The sequence below is a fragment of the Equus przewalskii genome, chromosome 27 (genome assembly GCF_037783145.1).
Source record: "Equus przewalskii isolate Varuska chromosome 27, EquPr2, whole genome shotgun sequence".
In the NCBI taxonomy this organism is placed as follows: Eukaryota; Metazoa; Chordata; class Mammalia; order Perissodactyla; family Equidae; genus Equus; species Equus przewalskii.
Genome location: NC_091857.1, coordinates 27,410,928 through 27,429,791, shown reverse-complemented (window position 1 = coordinate 27,429,791; position 18,864 = coordinate 27,410,928). Strand labels below are relative to the sequence as shown.

Genomic DNA, 18,864 nt, shown 5'->3' with positions numbered 1-18,864 from the left:
AAACTCTCAAGCTATGTGAAATAAGGCAGCCTGACTATTATGATGTACATATAGAACTATGTGAAAACACAACTTCTGAAGACGTGAAAATAATTCTTCAATCAAAGTGGGGTTCTGAGGAATGAAAATTGAACTAAATTCAAAAGAAAAATGTATTCACCCATATTTAGCGTAACCCTTAATAAAAGTATAACTTAATAGTACTGTTTTCACCAAAGAAGGATTTTCAAAGACAAGGAAGCTCCTGTGTTGTGGTTTACCACACCCACACTGAGGAAGTATAAAAGTCCGGGTGAGGCTGCTGATACTCATTCTCAGGAAACTCACCTTCAACATCCAACCGTATCCTCAACCTCTGACACAATGAGCTACTATTATGGTAACTACTATGGTGGCCTTGGCTGTGGCCTTGGTGGTTTTGGTGGCCTGGGCTATGGCTATGGTTCCAGCTATGGTCTTGGAGGCTATGATGATTATGGCTGTGGCTACTTCCGTCCCTCTTTCTATGGAAGATACTGGTCCTCTGGATTTTACTGAAAACATTGTCCATCTGTTTCCCTGATCCAGAATTCATCACAACCCAAGCCAGCAACTTCACCTCTACTATGCTATTGACATGAAGCTTTCTTCTTTATCCCTCCTGTGACATTTGTGGGAATATTTTCCAATAAACTTTGTGAACTCTCTATACCTTGTTTCCTTTATATAAGCCCATCTAAATGCACTTTTTATTCATAATTTTGGGATATCTGAGTGCTATATTTCATTGAAACGTATTTTCTCCATACAATTGTTTACTTCCTTAGAACTGATCTTATTACCTTTTTGCCAATAACTCCTACATCTCATGTGATAACTTGCTCAGATATTGCTCCCTTTTTCATTTGTCATCCTATAGAAGCAAACAAATTTAGGCATAACTAATTCTTTTAAATTTAATGACACCTAATTTGAAAAGTTACTAGTTTAATCTAATAACTACTCTAACCTCAGTGTATCAGGAAATGAATACTTTTGAGGATATTTACTCTTTAAAAACTATTATTTATGAGTTTTATGAAGAAGAAGTGTCCATGACTTTTTGCTCACTCTCTATTGAGTGTGACTCTCTGTCAGGTGCCTCCTTGGAACACAATGACCGGAATACGTATGTGTGTGTCTTGTCTCCCTCCCCACCCACACCCCAGACATAAACAAAATATATACACACACGGAACCCATGCCGCAAGCTTCAATTTCTATGGAAGAAATAGAGGGCCTGGGAATTTTTTTTCTATGTTCAGACTTTCTTTATTATTTTATCATATTATCATGTAACTATTTAACTTTTCAGTTCTTACATTACTTTTCTTCACAAATTTAGAAAAAAGGGGACTTGAATCAATGTTTGGGGGTGTACTTTGCTGCAGGTGTTGTCTTAGAGCCTTTCCTCAAACCTGGGACTGGTTATTGGGCTTTATCTTGTATTTTGGCGTCTTCAGATCCATAATCTTCACCTTTTCATTACGCACAATGTGATTCCCAATATAACCCTCATTTAATTAAGTAACTTACACAAGTCTTCATGGAGCTCCAATGATTCTCACTTGGACTTCAGTAACGTCTTCATAAACTAACAGTTTGTGCTGACTTTTGTATGATTTGGTAAATTGAGGAATGATTTGTGTAATGAGTTTTACTGATTCAAGCTGGAAATAACACTCTTCCATTCAATCATTAGCAGTTACTTACGTAGCACTGAGTCCAATTTGACTAAAAATATTAAATATGGGGCTTTAATTCCAGGAAATAAATTTAAAAATTACACACATAATACATATATTTTTCAGAAAGAGTCTTTATCTTTAATAGGCAAATATTAAGATACTTATGGGTTCAAAACCAAGAACATCTCAAAATGATGCAACAAAGAAAGTGTGTGAGGCTGTATTTAAAACACAATTGACCTTGACTTGATAAGTTTTAAAAGGAATAAATGATTTATGGAAGTTGTTTACATCCTAATATCTATTTGTCTGTATTTAAAATTTTTTCTATAACCATAATTTCAAAAGCAACTAAATGTTTTATTTTGTGCTAAGGGCTACAGAACTTAAAGAATGTGGAGTGATGTATGGAATAGAGCTGTACTTCATGTACGCCCTACTAAAATGTTAGAATTCAAACAAATTAAAGAAAGGTGTAGCCAAAGAAGAGAACAGCATGTGCATTTCCATGGGGAAGAAAAAAATATTGTTCACAGGATAAAAAAGAAATTCCAGTTTGAGGGTCCATGTTGGATTTTTAGCATGCGTATAGTATATGGACTTCCTTAAATGTTAAGTAAAATAATTTTTATTTCATATTGCCATAACATTTAAGAACCGTAGAGGCACAGAAAAAAAAGAGGTTTAAAAGAAAATAATTTAAAGCCAGTTAAAATGTTGTAATCTTGCCACATGCCAAAGAAGTCCCAAGTCAAGCACTGTGCCATGTTTGGGGTTTGGAACAGAAAGAAAAGAGGTAAAGGAGACATATTTCAAGAATGTCAAGCAGTCTGCCAAATGAGTGATGATAAAGAAGAGGAATGCAAGTTGAGTCCGTGTTTTTAAGGCTAGAGGCCTGAATAAAGTTGCTGTTTTGGATCATATGCACAGAGAAATAAATATACATATGATTAGAAAAAAATGTAAGTCTGATCTCAGACTATGTGCATCTACACCACCACTTTGATCGTCTAATGAAAATATCTTGTTGACAGAACACTATATGATTGACGTTTTTATCAAATTATACTTTTGCATCATTTCTACTTATATATTAATTGTATTAATCAAGAAACACTTCAAAATTTACTTTCCACACAGGGCTAATTGCATCTTAAATTCAGAGTAAAGTAGTCAAAGTGACTTTCCAAAGTCTCTTTTAGCACCAAAATATTTATTTTTATAAAGTGTTCCTTCTATTATTATAATTCTCTTAACGTGTTCTCATCCTGAATGTTGATAAATATATTTCCCTTCCCATTGATCGTTGACTGATTAGAAACCCAAAGAAATGGATATCATCATAAATATTTAAATCTTTGCATTCTCTCTAAATGTACCGAGAAATCTTAGGTCAGATGTTGTTTATTATGTTTTTAACCGAAGTTACACTAAGGGAATGTAACATATTACATTTAACAACAAAAAATAACTCTGGCATGTAAGTTTTATACTGGTCTCTAAACATCCACATTGTGTATTTTTTTTTTTAAAAGGGTTTTGGTTTTTTTTTTTTTTTAAAGATTTTATTTTTTCCTTTTTCTCCCCAAAGCCCCCCGTACATAGTTGTGTATTCTTCGTTGTGGGTTCTTCTAGTTGTGGCATGTGGGACGCTGCCTCAGCATGGTCTGATGAGCAGTGCCATGTCCGCGCCCAGGATTCGAACCAACGAAACACTGGGCCGCCTGCAGCGGAGCGCGCGAACTTAACCACTCGGCCACGGGGCCAGCCCCAGCTCATTATGTATTTTTAATAATATATCTTATGCTCTTCTTTGCCAGTCCATTTTTCTTATTTCATTCCAAAAGGATATTTAAGAGCTTCTCATGTGGTCTCCTGGCTTTCAAGAAATCACCATACAATTTACATTGTAGAGAAAACGTGTATTCTTAAAACACCACTTCTCTGCTGCCATTGCCCTAAATAAAACTATAGACCATAATGGATGGCTCATCCTGGTCTTAAGTTAATATGCTTCCCAACCATGAATTATTCTTTGTTTAGACTCTGCCCAACCGCAATGTTTTGCTCATTGAGGACACACCTTGCTCACCTTTGTCTCTGATTATAGACTGAAGCCATTTTCCTTGCTAGAATCTCCTACTCTCTTCTCATCTTGTAGAATTCTTATACATCTTTCTAGATGCAACTCATTTTACACTTCTCCAGGATTCTTTTGCAAGACATTGCAGCTATTATAGTAGTTACTTCTTTGATATCACTCTTGAAATCAGAGTATCTATCCATCATTTTACTCTTCCGTATCCTGCTTTATGGTACTTATAAGAAAAAACAAACGTATGCATTCATTCACACACACCAAATACCACAGACACATACATACAACATAAAGAAACATGTGCACACACCCACACCTTTGTGAGTACAATTTATTGTAGGATTTATGGTCCATGGAGTGGTTATTTACACATTTCTCACCTATCATCTCCCTGCCCAAAAGTTTACCATAGTCTCTTACTCATAATAAAATTTTAACATGAATATTTTATTGAGTATATTTGTCTTAATTGGGATTCCTTTTGCAATTTGAAATATGAAGCATCCTTTCATAGAAATACCTCTAATAACAGAAAAGTTATACAAATTTAAATGGGCATTTCAAGAAAAAAGAAATTTAAAAAACGAACAAATGTCAATTTTGTTTACTTTTATAAGTAGGGTTAGGTCCACGCTCTCAAAGTGTTTTTATACCAGTTGGAGTAACCAGTTAAAAAAATTGAAAGCATTTTGCAAGAGGTGGTCTCACTTCTAAAGAGTAATAGTGAGTTAGTAGGTGTTTGTGGACTAGAATTGTTGAAGGATGCTCTAAGCAGAAGAGTTACTTTAGAATGAGAAAGAACTTCTGAGGAAAAGCTTAGAGTGAGAAGGCAATAGTGGTTCTAAGAAACAATTTGAGGGCGAATCTAGGTAGAAGGAGGTTTGATGTAAGTTGAAGATGAAGCTTGAGAAAGTAGGCGTGGATTATTTGATGACAGAACTTGAATATCATATTCATGGGAATTAAGGTGCATAATAGGCTATCCCACAAATATGCAAAAAAGAGAGAAATTCACATATTTGTTTCTGTTTCCTTTATGAAAAATTAGCATTCACAACCTTTTATGATTATTTAATTATTTTACGCTAGCTTATTTGATCATAAATAATAGGAAGAAATCATCATTGAAGAGCACTCTATCTGAGGCTATATGAAGATATTATTGACAAAGATCAAACTCTCAAGCTATGTGAAATAAGGAATCTTGATTATTATGATGTAGATGTACAACAATGTGAAAACACAACTTCTGAAGATGTGAAAATAATTCTTCATCAAAGCCTGGTACTGAGAAACGAAAATTGAACTAAATTCAAAAGAAAAATGGATTCATCCATATTTGGGACAATCCTTAATAAAAAGTATAACCTAATAGCACAGTAATCACCAAAAATAGATTTTCAAAGACAAGTAAGCCTTTGTGTTGTGGTTTACCACACCCACACTGAGGGAGTATAAAAGTCCAGGTGAGTCTGCTGATACTCATTCTCAGGAAACTCACCTTCAACATCCGACCGTATCCTCAACCTCTGACACAATGAGCTACTACTACGGCAACTACTATGGCGGCCTTGGCTGTGGCCTTGGTGGTTTTAGTGGCCTGGGCTATGGCTATGGTTCCGGCTATGGTCTTGGAGGCTATGGTGGTTATGGCTGTGGCTACTTCCATCCCACTTTCTATAGAAGATACTGGTCCTCTGGGTTTTACTGAAAACATTGTCTATCTGCAATAATCTGTTTCCCTGATCCAGAATTCATCACCCAGGCTGGCGATCTTCACCCCTACTATGCTATTGACGTGAAGCTTCCTTCTTTATGCCTTCTCTGTTATTTCTGTGAATATTTTCCAATGAACTTTGTGAACCTTCTAAACCTTGTTTCATTGAGGCTTGAGTTAATGTTTCTATAATTTTTCCAGCTCAGGTTGAGTAGTGGTATTTATTCCTCAGTTAAGTCTTGGGAAGGACCATATTGCAGGTGTTTTCTTGGCAGCCTTCCCTCAAACCTGAGACTGGTTAATGGCTTTCATCATATATTTGGGTGTCTTCAGATCCTCAATCTTCATCTTTTAGTTATAGACAATGTGATTCCCAGTATAACTATTAAGTTATAAACTAATAGTTTAACTATTAATTATAACTAATTAAGTTTTAAGTAACTTACACAAGTCTTCACAAGCGCCAGAGATTCTCACTTGGACTTCAGTAGTGCCTTATAAACAGTTTGTGCTGAGCTTTTTATGAATTACTAAATTGAGGAAGGATTTGGAGAAGATGTTTCGCTGATTCAAGCTAGAAATGAGAAGTTCTTCCATTCGATCATTAGCAGTTGCTTACGCAGGACTAAATCCAACCTGACAGGAAACTTTAAATAACGGAGAGTAAATTCCAGGAAATAAACAATAACTTAAAAATTCCATACTTAATACCTATTTTTTAAGAAAGAGTCTTTATATCTAGCAGATATATAGTAAAATATTTATAGGTTCAAAAAGCAGAACATCCCAAAATGAGGTAGTAGAGAAAGATGTGTGTGAGAATGTAATTAAAACACAATTGACCTTGATTCGATAACTCTTTAAAATGAATGAATGCTTATTACCTGCTTACCGTATTTAACATTTTTTCAATAACCATAACTTCAAAAACAGTTAAATGTTTTACTTTGGGAGAAGAGAAAAACAACTTAAATAAAATGGAGAGATGTATTGAATAGAACTGTACTTCATGCACATCTTGTTAAAAGACTATTTTAAACAAGTTAGAGAAAGGCTTAGCCAAAGAAGAGAACAGTATGCACATTGTCATGGGGAAGAAGAAGAAAATACTATCCTTAGGATAAAGAAGGAATTGGATCTTTTGGGTCAGTGTTAGATTAATTTATAATAAGTAAATAATTTTTATTTCATATTGTCATAAAATTTAAAAATAGTAGTGGCATAGAAAAAATGAATTTGAAAGAAAATTAATTGAAAAACAGATGAAATGCTATAATCTTAGTGAATGTCAAAGAAGTCTTATTCAAACACTGTGCCCATGTATGAGGTTTGGAATAGAAAGGAAAGGAGTTTAAGGAGACATATTTTTAAAATGTCTGGTAAGATGATTATACGAGTGACAATAAGAAAGAGGAATGCAAGTTGAATCCATGTTTTTAGGGCTACAGGCCTGAATAAGTTGTTGCTCTTGATCATATGAACAGAGAAACAAATATACATATGAATAGAAAAAATGAAAGTTGGCTCTCAGACTATTTGCCTCTACACTGCCACTTTGATTGCCAAATGAAAATATCTATAGATATTTGTGAAAACAAATAGATATATGTGATAGATATAGATATATGTGAAAACAGAAACAGAAACTCTGATGACATGAAAATAATTATTTAATACAAAGCCTAGTTCTAAGGAATGAAAATTAAACTAAATTCAAAGGAAAAATGTATTCATGCATCTTTGGGACAGCCCTTAATAAGAAAAGTAAGACTTAATAGTACTGTTTCCACCGAAGAAGGATTTTCAAAGACAATGAAGCTCATGTGTTGTGGTTTTCCACACCCACAGTGAGGAAGTGTAAAAGTCCAGGTGCAGCTGGTGATGTTCACCCTCAAGGAACTCACCTTCGACATCCAACCAAACCCTCAAGACTTAACACAATGACCTACTACTACGGCAACTATTATGGTGGCCTTGGCTATGGCCTTGGTGGTTTCAGTGGCCAGGACTATGGCTACGGTTCCAGCTGTAGCCTTGGTGGCTATAGTGGTTGTGGCTTTGGCTACTACTGTCCCACTTTCTATAGAAGATATTGGTCCTCTGGATTTTTCTAAACAATTTTTTTCTATTACTCATCACTTGTTAATAATTTTTTAATGAATTAATTCTTTCGTTTGCTTCAAAATCAGCAGTGAAAATTTGGGGAGGCCACTTAAGAAGATACTGCAATGAAGACTGATACATTGAATCAGTGGAGACATATGTTTCTGATCAGAATTTCATCACTCAAGCTGGACATTCTCATTCCTGAAACATTACTGACATGTACCTTCTTTCCTTATCTCTTCTGTGATAATTCTCAGCATAGTCTCTAGCAAATATGTTTTGCAAGCATAAAAACTTAGGTTCATTCCTTTCATTCATCTCAACACAACTGATATTCAAGTTTTGCAGTGTCTTAATAATGATTTGCATCAAACTATTTTTTTCTCATGGAATTATTTACTTCACACCATGTTCCCTTATACACAACACAGATGCTTTAAAATTACAACTCCTTCACATGGGAGGTGTTTTGCTCAGTTCATGCTTCTGTTTGATTTGAAATCCCACAGAACCAAATAATTTTATACATTTTGAATTCCGATGAAGATATTTTCTACTACAAAATTCAAAGTTCTATGGAACACCTGTTCCATTGTCAATATCATTTTATGCATTATTAGGAATCTGCTGTGCTGTAAGGGAGAGGTATGTCTTTCTTGATGATAACAGATTTTGTTGAATTATTAAGCTGTGCAAAAATCAAGTATATACTGACAAGTGCTGTATGTTAAAGATACTTTGATGCCTTTTGACTTCTTGGAATCCAAAGGCATTTTGCTATATTGATTGATCCCCACTGCCTCTGTTCTAAGAAGAGTTCTTCTACTGTTTTCCATCTCTTTGAGTACTGCTATTTTCTTTTTTATTTAAACTTTGACAAAAAATGTTTTCCAGATATTATTCATGGACTTTTGCCTTCAACATGAGACTGGCCATTAATTTCTGTCTCATGTTTGGCTTCTTCAGAGCTCTCTTCTTATCCTTGAATTTCACACAATGTCATTCCTGACCTACCATTCACTCAATTTTGTGTGCCTCTTGTGTTTTCATGTATCACAATTGATTCTCACAAATAATTCAGCAGTGTGCTCAAGAAAGAAAGCATAGTGCCAGTGATGATTCCTTTTGATAACTTAGAAAAATTGGGGATGATTATAGGAGTGATATTCACCAATCCAACAGAGAATTTAAACTTTTCAACCAATTCAGTAGCCAGTATTTATGCAGTACTGCAGTGACTCTAAAAAGTGATCCTACCAAAGACAGCCTGTTTTATCAATAAATAAGAAAGATAAAAATATTATACTTGATTCCATTATTTTTAATATATCCTGTGTTTTTTACATTAAGTTTTTATGTTTTATACATATCAAAACACCTTCAGATAAAATGATATGGGAGCCAGCCCTGTAGTGTAGTGGGAGAGTTTGTCACACTCCTCTTTGGTGGCTACGTTTGCAACTTTAGATGCTGGATGTGGACCTACAACATTTGTTAGCCATGCTGTTGCAGCAACCCACATACAAAGTAGAGGAAGACTGGCACAGATGTTAGCTCAGGACTAATCTTCCTCAAGCAAAAGAAGAGTAGGATTGGCAATAAATGTTAGCTCAGGGCTAACCTCCCTCAGCAAAAATAAAATAAAATGTTATGATATCCGGATTTTTCAAATTATAAAAGCAGAGAGTTAATATAGATATAAATGAAAGATAATTGACAACTAACTGATGATGGCTGAAAATGGATGACATCTGTCTAAGAGTTCGTTATATTATCTATGTCTATACTTTTCCATAGCAAAACTATAGAAAAACGGCATCAAAATTAAAAATTCTATCATGGAAATATATGCGCTATAAGACTTAAAGAACATGGAAGGATAGATTATACAGAACTGAAGTAATCCAAGAGGAGGTAACGTTTTACCAGAATGTTGCAAAAATGTTGGCACAAGAACTCGTTAATTAAAAACATAACAAATGATGCAAGTAGGATATACATTGTTTCTGATCATGTAAAAGGATTCATTATATTTATGTAAAAATTTTGAAAACTAAAGCTCAATATTTGATATTGGATAATTAGGCTGAATATAGCATTTGGAAAACTTCAAACAATAAGTTTTCCCTCATTAGAAATAGATGGAGATTTTTAGGAGTGGTAAGGGTAAAAAAAATGTTTTAAAAAGTTTGAATCTAGAAAAAAATGTTGTCACAGTTTTCCTGGCATTTTGTAACAAGGTCCCAACTCTTTCTCTGTGACTTGGTTTAGTGACTGACAAGCAAAGAAATGGCTTTTAAAGATACACAAAATACTTAGGAAGAAACTTAACCAAGGAGATGAAAGACTTGTATGCTGAAAACTAAAAAACATTGATGAAAGAAATTGAAGACACAAACAAATGCGAAGATATCTTGTGTTCATGGACGGGAAAAAGTAATATTGCTAAAATGTTCATACTACTCAAAGTCATCTACAGATTAAACTCAATCTCTATCAAAAACTAATGGTATTTTTTTACAGAAACAGAAAAACGATTTTACAATTGATGTGGGAACACAAAAGACCACAAATAACCAAATTATTTCAGATCTTTACATTCAATTCACCCTGACATCAAATAATTATCTCTAAAAAGTCATATCCTTTGTGGCAGTACCCTGGAGAAAACCATAGAATGATCGACTCTTCATAAACAGCAGAGAATTTGTAAAGGTCCTCACTGATCTGGAAGCAATATGCTTCTCAACTTTCAATTATTTTTTGCAGAAGTTTTCTGTCCTGTCTACATGCACATCTTGCTTAGTCTAGTTCCTTAGCATTAATTTAAATCATTGCCTCTTGATGAAGTCTCCTCCTCTGTTCTCTGTTGAATTCTTATAAATTGTTTATGACACAGCCTAATTTAAACCTAATTTAAACTTTCTCCAGAGATTATTTTTCAGGACAATCAGTCCACTATAGCTTTGCTTTCTCTAAAAACACTTTTCAAGTAATTCTAACTTCCTCTAACGTTGTACTTCCATATATTTAGCTTTGCATCTACACACACTACATATACACACATAGAAATACACAGACACACACACCCTTTGTAACTATAATGAAAGATAAGCTTTCTAGGACCATGAAGTAACCATTTACTTTTTTCTCACTTATCTTCTTGTCTAAAAGTGTGACAAATTACATTTTATATAATAGAAATTCAGTTAGTAATACAGAAAGAGAGTAGTTCAATAGACGACTGCAGTCTGGAATGTTTGAGACTATGCTGAGAAGAATATATTCCAAAAGTGTAGGAAATGTAAGAACACTTAGTTCAAAGGTGTAAAGGCAAGCTTGAATGTAGACACAAATTGCAATTTTAGAAACCATTGGATGATCCTTCTGAATAGGATGGGCACTTCATGAAAAGTAGTAGTGGAAGCAAAGTTGAGTCATGTTGTAACAGGGCTTGGCTATAATTTAATAGAATTTGACCAATACAATATTCAGGAAGTTAGAATGTCATTTCACAGAAAAGACAAACAACAGGATGGTCAAATATTTGTTGTTTTCCATGAATAAATTCTGTCTCCTGCTTCAAAATTATATAATTACGCATGATAATTTTATAATTTGTATGCTAATTTACTGAATTTTAAAAATAAGGAAAACACTATATTTGGCATAAATTGAAACTCTACTGTAAACAAAATGAAGGAAATATTATTTGACAAATCCAAACTCTCAGGCAATGCCAGGAATGAGCTGCCTGATGAGAGAGATTTCATGATTACATTTTAAAGGTAGAAATATGTGAAGTCATTATCTTTAAACGTAAAACTTATTTCTCCATATAAAGACTCATTCTTAGACACAACAATTAAATATATTCAATGGAAAAATAGACTTCTTGTATGTTTGGAATTACCCTTCAATAAAAAAAGTATGACCAAATGGTACTATTTTTCATCAGAGTTTTATTTTCAAAGAGAATAAAGCTCATGTGCTATGGTTTGCCACACCTTTCCCTGAGAATGTAAAAATGATCAGATTTCTTTGCAATCTTTAGTCTCAGGAGACTTATTTCACTATGAAACAAATCTTCAACCCCTGACATGATGAATTACTATGGTAACACTTCCAGTGGCCTTACCTTTAGTCTTGGTGGCCTGTGCTATGTCTATGGCTCCAGCTATGACTATGAGATTCTGGCTGTAGCTACTATTTTCCGTTCTTGATGGAAGCTTCTGGTCCTTTGGGTTCAACTTTTTCCATAGAACTTGCTGATCTTCTAGGACCTCAGAAACTGCATAATGTTATGCGTTAACTCTACTTGCATGTTCTTCTGCATCATAAATCTCATATTTTTTTTATCTTCTTTAGCTAGTAGCTAGTTATTTAGCATCCAGTGAGAAAAAAGAAACAAAACTGGACACTGCTTATAGATGGTAAGAAAGATTTTATTCAGTACTACTGCAGTAGGGGAAAGACCTTCAAAGAACAGAGCTCAACAGCAATCTATGCAGAGGTGACTGGGTGTTTAAGAGACAATGAGGGAGTAAGGGGAGGGATGAGTGGAGTCCTGAGCAGAGCAGTGATAGTGGAAAATTCAAAAAAGCACGAACAAGGAGTTGGCTAATGCGATTAGATCATCCGGGTTTGTTCATTGGTGATTATCTGAAGGAGAAACATATCTTCAATATCTTTCATATCTTCAAGACAGAAGATATTTTTCAAATTGTGGCAAGGTACCCAGTGAAGTTAGGCCTTTACTCTGCTACAGGGACTGCAAGCAATGCAAAACCTTAGAGATTTGCATTTCAAAGAGATGCCTTCCAAGTCCTTGAAGAGACAGTCCTGGGTTGTAGAAGATACATCTCAAAGGGACAGAGAAGGGATTTATGATTGCACGTTTTTAAACTAAATACTTTTAAGAAAAGGGTGGTCAGGGCCATAGTCAGTTTTTGGTTGGAACAAACAGTAAATTCTTTTGGAGCATTGAGCTTTCTCTGGTAGACATTTAAGGGAGACTGAGAGATGTGTTTATTATAGGCCAAGGTCGAGGCCAAGTTCAGAAGACAGCTCAGAGGAGCCTGGATAAATTTTGATCAAGGAAAGAATCTTGTCACAAGCAAGCCTAATGATGAAGACTGTGTGCTCTTGAATGAATGCTAGTGCAACTTGTGTTATTAGGATCTCATGCCTCACATCCTCATGGATTGCACTACCAGGGAAATATTCTACCATGCCATCATTGCCAAACTGTTCTTGAACATGGGGTCTCCAATGTGTATCCTCCATTGATTAATTAATAAAAGCCCCTAGCTCACATAGCAAAAAAATGTTTCATTTTTATTAATTCTTCTAGGTGTCAATGCAAATAACCTATAATTAATCTATAAATCAAAACTGGGATGAGTTTATTATGAGCCAGGTCTGAGGATTATAGCCCGCAGATTTCCTTCTCTAAGGAAGAAAGCACACCAAAGAGGCAGGGTGTACAAGGTAGTTATATAACGTCTTGAAACAAAAAGTATACATCACATATGACAGGAATATCATTTTTACTGCTGTCATGAGATCCTTAGCTGGCACAGAAGATCAGTGGTCACCAGGTGAGCACAGCCAGACAGTGATCAGCAGGTCAGTGGTCATGAGGTGAGCACAGCAGATCTGTAATCAATCCTTAGTTTCTTGGAAGAGATTCATATCCTTAAAGAAATACCAGTATGAGGAGGAAGCTACATCCCTATCTTTGAGGGCATAATTCTTGTCTTTGGGACATTTTATGTGTTCAAAGCAGATGTACAGTGCCTTCTCCACAGGCCACGTCAGGGTTTTCTGGAAAAACAAGGTCAGGCCAAATTAGTTTTAAACCAAATGGTTTCCTCACATACTCCAGTTTATCCGATTGCTTTTTATTTATTCATCGTAGGTAAAGTTTTTACATACAATAAGTTTAGAATTACAATGCCATTTAAAAGATTTTCATTATTTTTGCCCTATTTTATATTACTTTTTATCACTGTTCTCTAGAACTACTAGGTCTAAAGAAACAAAGTTGGAATTTACTGGAAAAATATATTTTTGTCTTACAGATGTATTCCTCGACTGTCCCAGTACTTCATTACTGTTTTCTTTCTCTTGAATGACTTTTCTTCTTGTGTCTACTAACCTCTTATACCTTTCAAGATATAGGTCGAATTCTGCTTCTTTAGTGGACTCTAATTCTGTCTTTTCTTTATTATAAGTGAGAGCTTCCTCTACACCAGGGTATATTTTTATCTATACTTCTATCATTAAACATACACATGCTGCTATCTATTAAAATAAATTTTATTCTCCATCTGTCTCTCCATTTAGAATGTAATGTGTTGAGGCAGGATGATATTTCAGTCATTTTTGTGTTCCATTCAATTTAGTAGATACTTATTACTCTTTTTTTATGGCACTACTAAGACTACTAAGATGAGCAAGCTAAAATCCATTCTTTCAAGGAAGATTAAATATTATGCTATTTTTGAAGAGAGCAAATACATAGCAGAACAGTCAGTTTTAATATAACAATTTTTAAACTTAACTTTGGGTGAAAGCTCCTCACAAAAGATGTGAAGCCTCAATTAATTATCGAAAGATGCATTTTATTCTTGGAAAATAAGAGGTTGAAAGAAATAAGATGTGTTTAAAGGCATGAAAAATGATGTCTAGGCATGGGCAATGCAAATTGTTCTGTATAATTATCATATGGCATAACTTCCCTCATCAATAACTTCACCATAAAATTAAAAATCTTTTAGATGATATTATAAAGCCTTCCCCAATATGACACCAAGGCACCATCAAAACATAGGTTCTATAAAGGTTAAAATCATAATTTTTATAAAAAGAGATGGTGAGCATGTACAAAATTTTATTTGATATATTAATTAGAGAAGCAAAAGGATGACAAATCAGGTTCAGGGAAAATATGAAAAACTAAGATATTCATTATTAGTGAATAAAAAATGCTAAGATAGCTCAGTTAGACAAAAACAATGATTCATTTGCAAACAGGCAGTAAAAAATAATCTTCGTAGCTTTCTACTCTCGTGAAAAGATCATCACACTTGCTCAGCTTTACAGCTGGAAAATGCTGGGCCCAAATCCATTACGCAAATAAAGTTTTATTCCATTGAAGACTCAGATGACCTTCAGGTGAGTTTATTAGAAAATATCCTTAGCATACATTAAAAGGTGATACACAGGATTTACAGTTTCAGTGCTGATATGTAAAGAGCTTGGAAGTCTTCCTTACAAGAAAAATCTGTACAAACTGAATTTCAATGAATTTTCTTGGATGCATCAGAGAACTAAGTTCACTGGGCAAACTACCATCCCCAAAACTAGAAAGACATGTACATGCAGAAAGATACAACTACCAAAATCTGCTTACCTGGAGAAGAAGCTGCTCAAATCATGAACTGGCAGGAACACTTAAGTGGTAATTTTTTGTGAATTTTTAGCGGCCGAGTGAAGACAAGCATGACAGTGAGAAACTGCTGGGACAACAGTGTGAAAATGTCCTCATACTTTTTTGGGCGTTCCCTCCAAGAATCCCACCAAGTATCCCTTGTGACCATTGCAAGAAAGATCCCTTCTTAATTCTGGAAAGGGAGGAGAAGAGAAACCATTGTGACATGTGCCCAGAGGCTTTTGGATTTAAAAAGGCCTAATTTCCAGGAGAAAAAAACAAAAATCCAAAAGCGAAAATACTTTGCCACAGAGCAATTCTGAAAATTTACCCCAGATGAGGGAAGGATATCTGTCACTACTCCAGCTTCCTCCAGCCTTCTTGTCTCACCTAAAGTAGAGAGTGGAGAATAGACAAGAGTCAGGGCTTCAAGGAAATAGATGAAGAATGCTGCAGTCAAGGAACAGAGGAGGGAGAAGCTACTGTGGGGGATCAGAATTTGCCACCCCAAAATATGTCTCTTTGGCTGGATTCTTTTTTTAAAAAAAACAAGAGACTCAAAAAGAAACTTTGACCTTTCCTCTAACTGTCAAAAAGAATTTAAGGTAGAAGGCCTGTCCCAGGAAGGAGCTCTCACCACAAATAACTCTGGGTATGGTAGCCTGGGAGGAACCTTGCCAAGTCGATTTTTATTAAAGATCTCTCTCTCAGGTCACTTTGTCTATAGATGGTCCAGCAAATATTTGTTTACCAAACATTTGCTTTCCATCTCCATGTGAATTGGTTTCCTCGCCTTTGAAGTCCCAAACTACTCCTCCCTACATCCTCTTTTGTCTGTAGCTGAAGATGATATCTAAGGTGGTGGCTTCTGCCATTTTGGTGAGTTACTCAGTTTTCCTGCGTTTCTCCCATGTACACGTTATTAAACTTTGTTTGATTTTCTCCAGTTATTCCGTCTTATGTCAATTTAGTTCTTAGAGCAGCCAGAAGAACCTAGAGGGCAGAGGAATAGTTCTTCCTCCTCTGCACTTCGTAACTGAAGAAAAACTTATGAAGGTGATAGCGCTGAGACCGGTCCCTATAAAAAACTGATATTCAATCAGAAGATTATAGAATGGTCCCTTTCCCAACATCTTATTATCAAACGAGCAGGGCTTCAATGTAATAAATTAAAGTGGATTCAAGCTGAAAGAGGTTCAAGACACAGACTCTCTCTCAGGAGGGGTACATAGGAAAAACGAAGGTATAGAGGGATGACCAAAAAAAAAGAAAAAAAGAAAAAAAAGGATACCAGAGCAATTTGAAGCCTCTGGAACCTGTAACTACAAACAAACATTCAAAAACCAAACCCCTAGCCAGATTAACATAAATTCTTGCATTAAAAGCCTCTTTACCTCAATTCAATTCTTATTGACTAATAGATCATGTCTGACTTTCAACAAAAAATTGCAAGGCATGACTAAAGGCAAGAAAAAACACATTCTGAATAAATCAATGATCTGAACTAGACTCAAATATGATATAGATGGCATCAACAGACATGAAATTTAAAATAACTCTAATTATATGTTAAGGGCTCTAATGGTAAAACTGGATGAGTGATGTAAGCAGAGATGGAAACAATAAGGCCAAATCAAAAAGAAATGCTAGGAATAGAAAACATAGGAACAGAAATGAAGACTGCCTTTGAAGGGTTCATCAGCAAACTCAAAACAACCCAGGAAACAATCAATGAACTTGAAGATCGATCAAGATAAATTGGCCAAAATGAAGTGTAAGGGAAAAAAAACAATGAAAAATACAACAAAACATCCAAGAACAGTGGGGGAATATTAAAATATGTTATATATATGTAATATAATTATAATATAAGAAGAAAAATAGAATGAAAGAGAAAAAAATACTTGAAGTGATAATGGCTGAAATTTCCAACATTATTAACACACATTAGCATAGATCCAGATAGTTCTGAGAATACCAACCAGAATAAAACAAAACAAAATACAACAATTAGCAAAAATCCAGACATATCACATTCAAACTACAGAAAATCAAACATAAACAGAAATTTCTTGGGGGAAAAAACACCTTACCTCTAGAGAAACAATGTTAAATGTTACAGTGAACTTCTCATCTAAAACTACTCATGCAAGAAGAAAGTGGAGTGAAATATTAAAGTGTTGAAAGAAATACCCACAAATCTAGACTTCCTATATCAAAAATCACCCTTCAAAATAGAAGGAGAATAAAAACTTTCTCAGACAAACAAAACTGAAGGAACCTATCCCCAGCAAGCTGCTCTGCAAGAAATGCTAAAAGAAATTTTTCAGGCATGAGGAAGATGCTAAAGAAACTTGGATCTACATAAAGAAAGGTAGTAGGAGAAAGAATGGAATAGAGAAGTAATCAAATAGTAACAATGCACTGGATGAAAGAGCATATGGATAAGTGAAATGTTATAACAGACAGGAGAGGGGAATTTAGAATACACTGCTATTAGTTACCTATCGTACGTGTGAAGTCACAGTGGTATTTGAAGGTGAACTTAGATTAGTTGAAAGTATATATTGTAAATTATACAGCAAACACTAAAAAGAAAATCATAATTGAAATGCTTCTAAGAGAGGATATAAAGTATAATCAGATAAAATGCTTATTAATATAATAGAAGGAAGAAAAACATGAAAAAAAGAATAAAAAACAAATGCAATGGATAGAACACAGTTACATACATGGTAGATATTAATCCAACTATATAAACTACATAAATAATCACTTTAAATGTAAATAAAATAAATACACCAATGAAAAGACAAGACTGTCAGCATGAATTAAAAACAAACAAATTAAAAACACGAGCCAAGACTCAACTACATCTTATCTACAAAGAAAATTCCACCTTAAGTAGAAAGACAGATACATTATAATAAAAGAGTGGAGAAAACACATCAGGCAAATACAAATCTAAAGAATTCTGGGTTTCCTATATTAATTTTAGGCAAAAATATTTCAGAACCGGGAAAATGATTAAGAACAAAGAAGAAATAATTTTAAACTGCATGCACTTAAAAGAATATGAAGATGTATGAGGCAAAAACTGCTGAAACTTAAAAAGTAGAGAGATCCAGTAATGTACCCAAGGACTTCACCACGCTTCTGTCAATAACTGATAGATTAATGAAGCAGAAAATCAATAAGGATATAGTTGGCATGTCTTCATGTCTTCACAATCAGTTTGGTATAATTCATAGTTATAAAATACTCCGTCCAATAAGAGCAGAATACACATTCTTCTAAAACTTGCTACAAGCATTCATCAAGATAGGCCACATTCTGGGCCATTAAACACACTTCAACAAATTTAAAAGAATAGAAATACTAGAAAGTGTGTTCTTAGACCACAGCAGAATAAACTAAAAATCAATAATAGAAAGATAGTTGGAAAATCCCCAAATGTTTGGAAAGCAAAACAGCAGACTTCCACATGACACATGAATTTAAAATATGTCTCAAGAGAAATTGAAAAGATATTTTAAACTAAATGAAAAAGAAAATGCAACTTATTAAAATGTGCAGGATTCAGCAAAAGCAGTACTTAGGGGGAAATTTATAGTATTAAAAATGTACATACCAACAAAGAAAAAAGTTGTAAAACCAGTAACCTTACTTGTACCTTAGGAAACTAGAGAAAGAATCACCTAAGCTCAAAGTAAGCAAAAGAAAATATAGAACAACATCAGAGCAGAAATCAGTGAACTGGAAAATGGAAAACAATAGGAGAAATCAACAAATCCAAAAGCTA

General features: G+C 34.5%; 1 protein-coding gene across 1 annotated transcript; it reads left to right on the top strand.

Moving 5' to 3' along the window:
• The first annotated feature begins 5,341 nt into the window (after window positions 1-5,341).
• LOC139079808 (keratin-associated protein 19-3-like) lies at window positions 5,342-7,635 on the top strand. Its single transcript, XM_070597232.1, has 2 exons — window positions 5,342-5,459; window positions 7,370-7,635. The coding sequence occupies exons 1-2, from the start codon at window positions 5,342-5,344 to the stop codon at window positions 7,633-7,635; spliced, it is 384 nt and encodes a 127-aa protein (XP_070453333.1).
• The last annotated feature ends 11,229 nt before the right edge of the window (window positions 7,636-18,864 follow it).